Source organism: Hevea brasiliensis, chromosome 16 (genome assembly GCF_030052815.1).
Source record: "Hevea brasiliensis isolate MT/VB/25A 57/8 chromosome 16, ASM3005281v1, whole genome shotgun sequence".
NCBI classification, from domain to species: Eukaryota; Viridiplantae; Streptophyta; class Magnoliopsida; order Malpighiales; family Euphorbiaceae; genus Hevea; species Hevea brasiliensis.
In genome coordinates this window covers 64,805,500-64,819,910 of record NC_079508.1, presented here as the reverse complement: position 1 = coordinate 64,819,910, position 14,411 = coordinate 64,805,500, and the positions used below count along the sequence as shown (strand labels likewise).

General features: G+C 36.2%; 3 protein-coding genes across 4 annotated transcripts; all 3 read right to left on the bottom strand.

The window, feature by feature from the left end:
• Nucleotides 1-714: 714 nt before the first annotated feature.
• Nucleotides 715-3,830, bottom strand: LOC110657716 (uncharacterized). Its single transcript, XM_021815051.2, has 2 exons — nucleotides 3,380-3,830; nucleotides 715-1,682 (listed from the first exon to the last, which is right to left on the bottom strand). The coding sequence occupies exons 1-2, from the start codon at nucleotides 3,683-3,685 to the stop codon at nucleotides 1,134-1,136; spliced, it is 855 nt and encodes a 284-aa protein (XP_021670743.2). The 5' UTR covers nucleotides 3,686-3,830; the 3' UTR covers nucleotides 715-1,133.
• A 1,793-nt stretch (nucleotides 3,831-5,623) lies between these two features.
• LOC110657717 (uncharacterized) lies at nucleotides 5,624-8,517 on the bottom strand. The gene has a single exon (XM_021815052.2). It carries the CDS (start codon nucleotides 7,779-7,781, stop codon nucleotides 6,039-6,041), a length of 1,743 nt encoding a protein of 580 aa, XP_021670744.1. The 5' UTR covers nucleotides 7,782-8,517; the 3' UTR covers nucleotides 5,624-6,038.
• Nucleotides 8,518-9,999: 1,482 nt separating this feature from the next.
• Nucleotides 10,000-13,978, bottom strand: LOC110657718 (uncharacterized). Of its 2 annotated transcripts, none has more exons than XM_021815054.2 (3): nucleotides 13,717-13,978; nucleotides 12,439-12,582; nucleotides 10,000-11,919 (listed from the first exon to the last, which is right to left on the bottom strand). In XM_021815054.2, exons 2-3 carry the CDS (start codon nucleotides 12,572-12,574, stop codon nucleotides 10,652-10,654), a joined length of 1,404 nt encoding a protein of 467 aa, XP_021670746.2. In that variant the 5' UTR covers nucleotides 12,575-12,582; nucleotides 13,717-13,978; the 3' UTR covers nucleotides 10,000-10,651. The 2 variants fall into 2 exon arrangements, with proteins under 2 accessions (XP_021670746.2, XP_057993681.1); XM_058137698.1 differs by having other exon boundaries at nucleotides 13,428-13,976.
• Nucleotides 13,979-14,411: the final 433 nt, after the last annotated feature.

Sequence of the window (14,411 nt, the reverse complement as noted above, 5' to 3'; positions counted from 1 at the left end):
GCAATCTTCTTCGGCGATTGTGGAATTTCATATCGGGCTCGAGGCGTGATGAGTGATGATATAGTCTTTCATCAGCAAGGGACAAAATTCAATTGACAAAGTATAATGGGTTGGCTGTGCTTAAACTTAAGGTTTCTTATTTGAAAGGTTTATTTTATCCAATGATTTAAACTCCACCATACCCATCATTTAGATGGTCACATTCATACCAATGAGCTTTATTGGTACTGAAGGTCTTGAGTTCAAATCCTATACATAGCCAGCCAAATCAACCAAGAAACATTCATTTTGCAGTATTATTCTGCATTGACATGCTTTCGTCTTTAATGCTCCACCTGAGTGCAGCAGTGAAGGAAATCTCTAACTTTCTATACATGTAAATGAAAAACTCCTCTGTTTGTGGCATCACTTTAAACCCGGCCATTGTCCAATTCAAACGAAAATGAGATAATTCAATTTAAAACTGAAATTAGGCAGAATTAATCTTGTCTGAATTTTGACAGAATATAGATTTTTTAAAATATAACTTTTTATTAAAAAAATTTTACTGTTGAATTTAAATCGAACCTGAATTGAAGGAAACTCTATGGTCCAATTTTATTCCCCTTGACCCAAAACTGCTGATTCAGGCTCTAAAACGGCCCGTGCCCACCCCCAGCCTCGTATCTAGACTACATCAAATAGACGATCACACATGCATTCTTCCAACTCATATAAATTAACCTGAAACAATACCATTAAAGAGATACCAGTAAAAGATGGATAAAAAAAAAAAGGTATTAAAAGTAAAATTTACAACAGCATGCATAAGATTCTTGGTCTCCCACGCTGTGCCAGAGATTCACATGTGAACATCTGGAAGACAAAGGCAATTGTATACAAGTGAATGGACCCATGTCTCGAGGCTAAAAGGATTTTAGGATTATCGTGAAAATGCTCGATGAACACCAGAAGTCTCTTTAATGAATGTGTCTTTCAATAGCCAACAAGAACATTGTGCATGGAAGTTTGTTGTCTAGAACATCATCAATGCAGAACAGGTAACACCTTCTAACGAGAATATGGACATAGTAATGAATGAAAATCACAGAAGTACTAGGTTTGCCAAATCTTCTACTCCAAATATTTTTTATTCAGGTGGCAGCAACCATTATTACTCCATGTTTCTTTAGCATTGCAGCATGCTTGCGCCCGGTGAGATGATCTTTGTATACATTCTCACTATTGCACACCACATTACAAATTGCACATACTCTGACTGCCCCCAATGCTGCCCCACCTTTAACAATTTTCCTTCTCTTTGTCTCCAAATCTTCTGCTGGTGCAGCTGCTTTCTTCTTACCCCTTTGTCCATTGAAAACTTTGGCCTTATCAGGATCTTTTTGTAGCCCAATAATTGGATTACATGACACTGATGAATTACTGGGACCACCAGCAGCCGCTTGTAATTTCTCCAAGTTTTTCTTGTGTTTCTTTCCCAATTTATGTTGGTCAAGTACTTCATTGCTGTTACAGTCCACTTTACAAATTTGACAATATGCAGACTGAACAACCTTTGTTTTCTTTTGGTGTTTCTTCCAAGTGCCATTTCCCTGAAGCTGAAGTGCAAAGTTAGTCCACAAAGTGGACCCAGGATGTGCAACCGCCAACTGTTCTGTGCCATCTTGAGGTATTGTGACAGTCTGTAGATTCTAGAGGCATTAATCATTGATGAACAAATTATAATATAAATGCTATAAAGAAGGGGGGGAAATGCAAATAGATACAAGAGTAATCATGTTTATTTACGGTCTTTGACGGCCGCCAAACTAATGCTCAATTTCACCACGTGCATGAGCAAACGAGGCATGCATCCACTAATACCATAGCTACTGGAACAATAATAACAGCATCGTCTCCCAAGCACAACTTGATTGAACTAATTCTAGATCAAAAATCAATTTGAAGTCAGCTACATGGATCACCTTCTTCCCATTAGCTCTCTTAAGGGCAAAACTTTCTATTAGCTGTCTCAATATTATGTCAGTTTTTTTACCACTTCAGTCAACATCATCTCCACTTCTCCAGTCCACTTCTACCTTAATTTCTCTCACTATCTGAACCTAATATTTTTCCAAATTGGAGCCTCCACAGGTTTATGCTTGATTAACTAATCCAACTCATAAAACCCTCCTGCCACTCATTCTTGCAATATATGAATAGACACATTTTCTTATCCTCGCCACGGCTACTCAAATTAAAAGACCTTCCAAAATATTTTAGTTACATGAGAAAATTAACAATTCCAAGTAAACGATATGAAACAAATAGTTCAAACAAAAGTGAAAAACATGTCAACTTGGGACATTTTCCATTCAATGGAAGCCCGCATTCTAGTTAACTACTTTTGGATAAAGACATGTCAAATCCTGTTTTTTGCACTATAACTTAATTTTAGTTTGTTGTAATTTAGCATGTTTGACCCACAGAGGCTTGTGCATATAAATATTGCCTGAGCACTCGGAGGTCCAGGCCTAAAAGAAGTTTTCTGAAAGGAAAAGAGTATTTATCAAGAAACATGCTTACAGTGAGATTCTAAACAATGGCACATGCTAATGTGCCTCCATCCATGCTTGCAACAAAAATGCAAGTGCAAATTTGAGATGATTTATTGTAAAACGATGACATCGCAAAAGGCTAAACTGAAATGGGAATGTTGTTCTTACCACGTTTCACTGATGGGGTAATTAACATATTATACTGATAGGTAACGTAAAGATGGCAAAAAATGCTCCCAGTGAACAACCTAGCAACCATTCCGCTAGCTTTTCATTGTCCATCATTGGGCAATTAAATATTATGCAAGACGTTATTTTTCTCTGATTTCATTATTGCATTCTATAATTTTGTGTTCACAAAGAGACAATCTTCTAACACACACCATATTTAAAAGGGAGAATACTAAACTTCACATGGAATTCATCACAGCATTTTAGTGAAAATAATAAGTAACATCACAAAAATTCATAGCAACAGATGACTAGAGTCGTGCAAAGGAGACTTTCAAATGATGCCACTTTCAATAGAATGGACTACGGCACTATAATTAATATATAACCTCAACAACTCCTAAACCTTTTACAATAAGCTCTAGCCAGAAGGAAACTTGACCAAACACTCAGCACCGGAATGAAATCCAAAAGTGCACAACTTTAAAGCTCATATTAATATACCGGCCGGTTAAGGTCAGAGTACTTTTTGTCACGATCAAGGCTGGTACTTTATAAAAATGGTCACCGTTAGTCTAGAATATTTTAATTCTATTTAATATCCAATCACTCAGCAAATATTTTAAAATAAAAAATTAAAAACAAAAAGTAAAAGAAGACCAACCACTTACAACAGCGCCTCCATATCCAGCCGGGTCAGCCCCGTACTGCCGGACGGCCTCCTTGGCAGCCCAATTCTGCAAATTGGGATCGAAATAGTATCCAGAAGCATCAGCTTGTACATAAGAGAGGGCGTTGGGTTGTGAGAAAGAGATCAGGGAGGGATACGAGTCCACTCCAGGTGGTCTGAGAGCGGTGGTGGCGGAGGAATCATTATAGACATGATGGAGTTGTTGGAGAGGGAATTGAGTATTAGGGTTTTGGGAATAATAAGAGTAATAAGGGTCAGTGGGTGGTGGAATAGGGTTGGGATTCATTTCAAGGCGGAGGTTGAAGTCCTGAAAGTTTCACATATATAATAATAAATCAGAGCAGAAGGACGGAGATATTGTTGGCTTGCACTTTTTCTGTTTACAGAAGTGAACGACAGAGAAATAAAATTGTATTTTTTTTTATTTAAAGTGATCATTTCAAAAAAAAAAATTCATGTTAGTTTATAAAAAAAAAAAAATATGACCCTTTATGAAAAAATAAAATTATAAATATAGTTTTTTAAAATAACATAATAAAATAATATTATTATTAATTTAAAATAATATTTTATTGTGTTATTTTATAAAAAATATCATTTTTATATGTTTATTCTTATGTAAAGTGTCTATTTTTATATTAACTTATTTTTTTGAGGAAATTAACTTATTATATTTTTTTATAAAATAATTACTTTATAAAAAATAAATATGAATTTACATAAAATTTATGAGATAAAATTTGTATAAAATTTCGTAAATAATGTAAATATATAATAAATTTGAAAAGTATTTTAACCTGACAAAGGGAATGTCCATTGCATGGATTTGAGGCTAAAGCCCAAGAAAAGGTTCCATTGGATTGATAAAATTAATGTTAAAGATAGTGAATTAGCGATTAACAAAATAGCTGGAAGCTTATCTATGCATTTCCTATTCTGAGGTCATATGGAAGGATCACTAAACAAAAATTTGTAGCAATTTGTGTTTAACTTCTGTGCCAATTCATTTCCAGCTTAACCCTGTCACTCACGTTCTTAAATCTTAACAAATGGTGGCAAGGTGTGAACCACAAGGACCACCATTGTTTTCTGCCTGCCAAAAAAATTCTAAAAAATTCAGGGCATACACATGGGTCCATTGATTCTTAATTTCTCATATCTTTCATCTGGCAATGCAGGGCGTCGTGCAGCAGAGATATTATTCCTTTTATTACCCTTGAACTTAAAGTAGGCCAACCCATATCTCCAGGTAAAGCAGGCAAGCTCATTCCTAATTGTAATTACTAATCCAGAAACCGAAGGCAATAAAAACCATTGTGAACTTAACCCCAAGCTAGTGGCCTCTCAGCTTAAAGTCATTTTATCTCCGTTTATATACACTATTGAGCTTCCTTGGAAACTCATTTAGCTCCTTCCAAGTCTGATTGAGAGCTTGAGCATTCACGACGAATCTGATTTGGTGTTTGTATTCATCTTGGTTTCATGATAATGCTAGTGCCAATGTGAGGGGGAAAATTACATAAAAAGAGGAGAGAAGAGGAGGATTTTGAGAAAATGTTCCTTCTGATAACAGGAAAGTGCCACAGCAGTCAAAAGTGGGTACAGATGTTAGTTAGAGGATCGCCTGTTTAGCATTGCTTTGCAAGTAATATTTCCTTTAGACTAAAAGAGACAAAACTTGGTGTTCTTCAAGCCTTCTCTGTTGCCCGTTGGGCACTATAGAATATTTAGACTAGAGTTTGAAACAAAACACAAGCTATTTACTAGTAGCTTGATCCTTTGCAGCCCAATCGATTTAAGCTTGTGCCTTGAAATCTTACTGTTATAAAGTATAAAGGAATTATTCGCCTTTAATGTCAAGGCAAAGGCCCTTTTACCCATCTACCAGCCAGCATAAGAAGAGCGTCTACAAGACATTGAGAGGGAAGAGAGAGAAACAAACAATATATAATACAGTGTAAATTTTTTTTTTCCTTGATTGCAAATTAGAGCAGGAAATGACAGATAGATTGCAAATTTGAGATAATATGTCATATTTGTGGGTGTCAGGTGACTAAACAACCACCTATAGCTCAGATAGACATATAACATATAATACAGATCTTAATCATCTTGATCATCATCATGCTCCTCTGTCTCTCTCACAAGTCCCAATCCCACATATTAAACAATTCCAATCTTCTAGATTGCACATAGACAGTAGCCCAAACTACTGAGATTAGCATTCAAGAGCAGAACAGAAAAAGAAGTATATTGCATTTTGTTCAAACGCTTGGTACAAAAGAATGAGAAGCCAAAACTGGGAACTCAATGTAGAATCAACAATAGTTTTTCTGTTCAATATCTTCCTTTTGACATACCTATAAGAAAACTAAAATGCACAAGGAACAAAACAAATCCTATTTCAGTATCAAAATTTCGAAGACTATTGATAATGAAGTTCTTTCAGATCAAAGACAAAAAGATGTTAAATGTAAGAGAATAAACCAGATAAGGGTAGCAGTCAGTTCTAAGCTATAAGCAGCAAAGTCAAGCTCTATATCCAAGCGGATTATCCTTGAACCAGTAATGAAATCCACCATATTCTCTACTTTATTCAAATCTTCAGTCTTCAGAAGCCAGATGCTGTATTATTAGCCTCAGTTAGCTATAAGATCCACCAATGACTCGTGTTTGTAGCTGCGAATTCCAGCCCTCCATGACTCGAACCCAAATTCACAATTGGCCTCTGTATGAAGCATGCCAGGGACATTAATATCAGGTGCATCACAAATATCAAGATCCTCTTGTTTCATTGCCATATTCTGCTCTTCTCTTGCTTTAGAATGATGAGCCCTCTTGTGACCTCCCAAAGCTTGGCCCGACACAAAATTTTTAGAGCAGATGTGGCATTTATGCTCCTTGCTCTTCTTAGACTGAAAACTTGTCATAATCACTCCATTTACTTCCTCTTTCCCTGAATCCTTAATGCATTCAAGATTGACGAGCTTGCTTGAAAGGTCAATTTTGTCAGGCAAAAGTTTAGTCTCAATATCCTCTTGCAGCTGCTCAATCTTTAAAGCAACGGAACTTTTTGTTGTTCTATGAAATGTTTGGTGGCCACCAAGTGCCTGATAAGTGGGAAAAATCTTGTTGCAGATCCGGCACTGGAATTGGCTCTTCTTAGAATCATCTGCAGTATCAAAATCTGAAGTTGAACATATCACCTCAGTGCAAGAATCCTTCCCCATTTTAGCATCACAAGCTTCAAAAGTGGCTTTCTTGCTTCGAGTGCATTTTACATATCCCAAACCAGAAAGACCCAATCCAACTTCTTCGGTAAACTCCTGGCTTGATTCTGACTCAGTGGCGCTATCCACTGCATCATGAATTCCCTTCTCTGTCTCAGTATCACACAAAAGCAATCCAGATTCATCCTCCGGTTTAGGCCCCTTGGAATCAACTCCCTGATAAAAATTCTCAATAGGAACTTCCAACGCAATCTTCTTTTCTTTGTTACACACCATATCAGAATCACAATCACTACATTCAGAGGTCTTATTCTTAGAATCTGAAGCACAAGGATCTAACTTCTGCTCTCTTGGCTTTTTCTTCTTGACAGGTTCATCATCCTCCAAAACATAGTCTCCATCCTCACTTCTCCCCCCAGTTGGGTTACTTTGGTGCAAAGATTTAACCTCAAAGCCAAAGGACACAGAACTATTATCCAAAGACTCACCAATTGATTTAAATTCACCCCATTTGCATACGCCCCTAGACAGCATCATCAAACACATAGCCACCTCTTCCACTTCTTCCTCAACTTCAAAACCAGATGCAGATTCATTCAAGCTAGAAAATGAGGAATTAGGAGTAACCTTGTACCTTATTCTATTTGATCTCTTCCTTCGTACAAGACCCGCAGTCCCAGTATCTGATAAAGTCATTACAACCAAGCTAGGCCTTGAACCGGTCATTGATTCTCTGGAGACTTTATACTTATCAGAGTGCAGCCTCATGTGACCAGTAAGAGATCTTAGTGTCCGGAACCCTTTCCCACATTCTTTGCAGCGAATTCCTTTCCTTTCTTCCACCGAGTGATGCCTCATGTGACCATGGAGAGATCTTGGGAACTCAAATTGTTTGCCACACACTCTGCATTCCAAACTTTCTTGAACGGAGACACTGTCATTATGGTTCAAGCCCGAGGATTTCCAAGATTTCTTGGGGTTTTCTCTTAGGCCATAACCTTCGATACTCAGATTGCCGTTTTCAAGCTTAACCTCTTCTTTAGCTGAATCTCTAGCTACGTGAATCCTCATGTGACCCCCCAAGATTCTCCCACTCAAGAAACTCTTGTTGCACAATTTGCACACATGCTTCCTTTCGTGATCTTGCTCCATTTTATGTGTTTCACTAACCCAATGAAACAAACGGAAAAACCCAGATCATAAAACCAAGCAAAACCACAACTTTTCCCAGAAAAAAATGCTAGAATTTTCTCACATTTCAGGGGAACAAACAAAAAAAAAAATTAAAGCAGAGGAATCAATGAAAACCCGGATAAAAAGGAAGCAAAATTCGGAGGCAAATTTCGGTGCCCATGGTTTTTTTGAAGGGAAATGAGAATAAACCTGTGGGTTTTGTAGTCTTGAAGGTCAAAAACAAGATCTACAAAAAGAACCCTATACAAAGAGCGACCTCTGTTCCATTACTCTGTCACTCTTGTGGGTACCTGAAGCATATGCAAGCGCGACATCGCAATGAAATAGTGACTGGTACTGCGACCACAGAGCAAGAATAGCCCAAAAAGAGAGAAAGGGAGAGAGAGCGAGAGAGAGTGAGTCTTTCCCTCTAAGATGGAAGAGAAAAAAAAAAGGAAGAAATCCTTGCATGGAAGTTAAGCTAAAGAAGCAGAGTTTAACTCGCTTATATACAATATGAATACTCGCTTCGCTCGCATAAGCATTGATTTGGTCTGGAAGTGGGTAGTTTGGAAAGAATGTGTAATTTTCTTGGTAATTAAGATTAATCAATTTTGCTAATGAGAAAAATAAGATTTGGGGTAAAAATGATTGCTTGCAGTAGAAGTAATTTGATATAGTTTTAGGTTCGCCATTTCAATCCATATTATTATTCTTTTTCACTCACCATCAGTTTTTAGCTAAGCAATTTGCAAGACAAGACTACTTGATCCAATGGCTAGGATTGTCCCTTCCATCTCTGATTACTTGTTTTAGCTTCGATGAAACCAGCAGCCGCTAACCATTTCTGCATTTTGTCGCATACTCAATGTCAATGCGTTTGGTATATTTTTATCATTTTATTGATTGAATTTATTTATATAATTAAATTCATTTGTTTGGGTTGATAATTTAAATCCAACAATACAAACGTCTGATCATAATTTTTTTTTTTTTTCATACAAATGAAAGATAAATAAAATTAAAATGAGGTTCAAAAAACATGAACTCTCAGAATTTAAATCTTTAACATTTTAGATTATGAAATTAATAATGGAATGGATTTGTGTTAATTTCTTCAATAATGATGCTATTTGTAATTAGATTAATTAGTAAGTTTCAACCTTGTGGCTTCTCTGTTATTTTAATCAAAAAATAAAAGGTGTTTGCAAACCTTACATTAATTAATCAACAGGCTGGCCAAGATGGATCAGATCCAAAAGCTGGGCCATGATTACATAAACCAGAATATTAATGTTTTTTATCTTCAGACCGTAATTTTCCTTCGATTCCTCAAAGCATGAATCTCTAATGAACACATTACTAACTTTCTAGATGATTAAAATATATATATATATATATATATATATATATATATATATATATATATATATGGATTGGACATCAAATTAAATACATGCATGTTTATAAATAGAAAATGCAAAGAATATCAGATACAATTACCAAAGGAATCCCAAACATTATCATTAGCTTCAAAAATGATGCTTAAATTTGACAACTTGACACCTAATCTGAAAAGTCTTTATTACTACCCTTCTAAATTATTAAGGTAAGACTATCAAAATTAAGATGCCTTACTTTGTGCCTTCAATTCATAAGCTAAATCATGAGGCTTCTTACATTTACCAATAAATTTTGTTTGTTTGCAATATAATATTTATATCTTAGATCAAACGTTCGCATGTAATCTCTAAACTAATGATGCTTAAATTACTGGAATGATAATTTTGATTCTTAGTTTGCATGGTAATTGGGCAGTAATTGCTGATGGTGGTAAGAAATAATAATAATAATAATAATAATAATAATAATAATAATAACATCACGAAATAAAATAATAGTGATTACATTCTAATAATTTTCTTCAGTCAAGCAAAATAATAAAGCAATATAATTGCTATCACATTAAAGGCAAAGAATAAGATTTACACATTAGGAGACGAGACTGGCAAAACCCATCATCGCCTATTTAATGAGCAGTAAGCAAAAGCTTCAAAAAAAAAAAAACATCTTCCAATGAGAATATATATATATATATATATATATATATATATATATATATATATATTATTGCCACCGCCAACCTGTTACATTGGGCATCTCATTAATCTTTTCCGGAATTGATAAAATACTAGAATGAAAGCAAATGAAGGGGACAAAAGGGCCAACAAACCCAATCAGTACCAACTGATACGAAAACAACATCATATCGAAATAACATGACGACATGTGAAGGGTAAACACATTTGGGATGCAATTCTATTGCAGCCTGACACTGAAGTTATCAACTGGAAACATATTTACTTCCGGTATTTCAGGTCATGCCACACAGATTGCAACTGCAGCTTGGCAAATTTCCACGAAAGTTCCTTTGGCCCATCCGTGGAAAATCCCAACACCATCTATAAAACTACTTTTTTTTTTTGGTCAAATGAAAGAATACAAGCACCATGATTAAGGACAGGACTAGATCGCTGTTAAAATCATGGCCTATAAAGCTACCTTACACTTTGCAATGCCTCCATTTCACAAAACTTGCAAGCAAAAGGTAGATTGTTTAGCTGTCAATCTGAGAATCTTTCTTATTTGTACAACTGGATTGCTGAGTGGCTTTGAGAACGCCTACCTAGGCCAACTTTGCATGATAACAATCACTAACGGTGACCGACATCATACTTCAGCAAGCACCCGGTTCACCCTCCTCTCAGGAAGTCCCCTGCACAAACTTGTCAAGGTAACAGCATTAATTCCTTCACATATGATAGTTTATGATGTGTTCCCTGATTGGATCACACTTGACCGGAGTGTCTTCCATCGTTTACAATATCAAGTGGACCACAGGAATCAACATTGTCCCTCTGACACTCATATGATGTGCATGAACCGTCTTCGATATCAAAATCATTCCCCTTGTTACAGGAAATCCCTCTGAAAAGTTTAAAGCCAACATCACCACCACAATCATCAGTGGAAATACCAACATGTGCTTCTGAAATATCATCCAAATCTCCCTCATACTCCTCATCAGTTGCAACTCTCTGAACATCATCAGCAGCAGCACTCTCTCTTGAAGCACCAATTTCATCATCATCCTCGATGGGTTCATTGCAATTCTCAGCATGACCCTCCTGATAATAAGCAATACCATCTTGTCCATTGAGAGATTCCACTCCAGAATCCTCATCTTCCTCTGCCATTCCAGCTTCATTTCTTTGCCACTCATCATTATCACTGTCAATGTTTAGCGGGTCAAACCTATTCTGCTCAGAACGTCTCCGAAGCATGAATACATTGAAATAATAATTGAAAAGCTCCCCTTTCGTGCGGGAAGGGAACGCTGCTGCCAGATGGTCCCAAAAGTTCCTGCCCAATGATGGAGGGTTTGATAGGACTACATTATGGAAGACTTGCTCCTCCTCTTCAGTCCATTTGTTTGCTACATCTTCTCCCATATCATAAAAACCCAGCCCCTCAAATATCTCCTCCCCAAGGCTCTCCCTAAGTTTCTGCCTAGCTTCCACGATGTGCTGTTTCACACATCCAATAGATCCCAGATCAAGGCAACTACAGTCAGTTCTGGTGCCCCCACAGTAATGGGTTACAGATGCTTCCAAATCAGGCATAGGAATGACACAAATACCTATCAGCCTCTCCTCATAACCATCATCAACTATGACACTGGGGCTGGATGATGATGCAAGCACAACTTGGGGATTAGACTTGTCTAGCTTATTAGAAGAGGTATTTGGACCCTCCCACTCTGGAACAAAAGCTTGATGCCCTGGTCCAATTGAAACTGGCTTCCGAAAAGGATAGTCAAGAGATGAGAACACCTCATCAGGCTGCATTAAAGCCCTTAGCTGGTGTCCATGATCAAAATACTCTGGGAAAACTGAGAGGTTATCTGCTTCAAGAATTCCGTTGTTGATCCAAAAAAAATGGGGCAAATAACCAGAAGGACCACTTTCTAAGTTGTTGGGGTCATTTGAAACAACTGTGACCAAATCATTTGCAGAGCTCCCAACATCTTGACAGTTACAGAGACTGTCATTGCCATCTGCACAATAAAAACAAATCAACGATGAAAACTAGAAGACTTAATATTATCAATTAAACCATCTTATATCCAATACAAATTTACTGCCCATAATATAAGAACATTACAACCATATTAATTGTGATTATCAAGAAAATCCATTAAATGAATTCAGGAAAGCAGATGCAGATGAACACAATTTGAAGGCCACAACCTTTCTTTTAAGAGACCACAGATCACAAGAGAGCTTCCTCAAGTCCCTTTCAATCTCATTTGATTGAATTAACTCTTAGAAAGTCAACATGATATATATATATATATATATATATATATAGTGAAGTGGTCCTAACTCCTAAATACATTTCCATATGCCTTTTTCCATATAAAGTGATCGAATAGGCTAGGCTAAATCATTTGAAGAAAAAAGTTGGAGCATAAACTACTAGTATGGCTACACCTTAAGGATAACAAAAACATGCCTCATTTTTTTATCCAAAGAATCTCAGAAATTCATAAACAAGACTGTCAATTATTTGTTACCTGAAATTACAGCTTTCTGGCGAGAATCATTAGGAGGGGCAATTGGAGCAAACTGTTCAATGTGTTCAAGGTGTCTAGGGTGCTTACAAGCAACCTCATAAGAATCATCGTCAACAAAAGGCCGTTTGTGAATCATTTTTTTACCTGCAAGTCAAAATTATTTCTATTCAGAATTTTCTTTTACGAGTTAAAAAAAAAAAAAAGGAAGATGAAGAACAAGAAGAAGAAGAAGTTCAATGAAGTTAGAAAAGAGAAATGCAAGCAGTAAACAAAGTTCTCAAAAAGTGGGATCTATAGACCTAGAACATAGGATTTTCTTTTTCAACTACAAAATAAATCAAAATAGTTTAAGAGGCAATAAAAATACGTACCACAAACCATCCTAAAACAATCTGTTTATTTTCAAATAGAAACAGTATGGAGAATTGAAAGTATAAAGAATGAACATAATAAACACTTGGTTTAATGCTTCAAAAGCTTGTCAACCCAACAAAGGACAATTAATATCTAACTAGGCACAAACACTCTTGGCATCTATTGGCTTTAGCATAAGCAAGTTAAAATTAGTTTTCCTTCCTTGTAAGACATGCTTTTTCAAGTCATTACTTTCATGCATATTCTAAGCAAAGTCTGGATAAAACAGTATGCCTAAAAATGTTGAATTAGCAAAAAGTCAGATCGCATTCACACGACACAAGTACCTACATTACCTGCTTGGAAAAAAATTAATGAAAAAATAAAAGAGAGCTAACATATGCCTATGCCACAATATTTAGCTATCTCTCTGGTGCTCATTCCATATGTATTATATAAACTCCATTTTCTAGCTCCCAGAATTACCATTATTAATATGTTTCCAATTTTTTCTTCAACTCCTGTATCCTACATATATATATATATATGACAATCAATCTCTAATCAAACTCATCACTTGAGTGATAATTATAAAAATGTAATCACATGATTCAGCTAGAGGAGCTTGAATTTACCTAAAAAATGTCCGATGAAAAAATTGATAATATCACAGGATTGACCAGAAGGCGATGAAGTTGAACAAATATGTAAACCCAACTCACAAAATCGAAACTCTAGATTCCTGATTTTAATTACAATTAAACACCAGTTTCCAAGAATAAAAAACAGAAAATGATGTCACTCCGTGTAGACAAATTGAATCGAAAAGAAAATCGACATAAATGAAAATTTTTCAAAACTTAAAAAATGAAAGAATTTTGACTGACCCAGATGAATCGACCCCACAAAAAAAAATATACAGACCTAGATTTAGAGATCGAACAAAAATCCCAATTCTTAATAGCAAAAATATCGAGGACCTGAAAACCCTAACCCTAGAAACGAATCCGAGGCCTTTAGGATCAATAGATAGAGGAGAAAGCGAATCGAAAGAAGAAAGGATCTAATTGGGGAACAGAGATAGAGATCAGAAGAATTTCTGATCGAAATGTATGAAGATTTTGGATCGAGAAAAGGGCAAAGTCAGGGCCAAATTTATAGGAAATTTAAGGAGTGCGGTCGGTGATCCGAGGAAAGAAACTTTTGGCCCTGGAGCCTGGAGGTCCGTGGCGACAATTGAATTACCAAAAGGAGAAAGAATCTTGCGATAATTACGTGAATTGCCACTTGAGGATTCTTTCGGGAATTAGGAAACGAGTCTTTAAATTATGTTGATGCAAGGAACTTTGATGATTTAAGGGCCGTTTTGACACATGGATGATAGTGATTGGGACTTTGAAGTTCCAATAACGGCACGTGGAAGTTTGCGCAGGAACCGTGTTTGGTTAGACGTCGCAATTTGGGTTTCTATAAAGTGATGAATCGATTGAATTCTCAAAACGATAGGCATTAGATATGGCTACTTCCAAACAGTCCTTCAGAATATCCAAAAGCAGAAATCAACTGGACTATAAATGATAATTGCGGCTAAATTAGATTCACACTAGGGATATGAATTC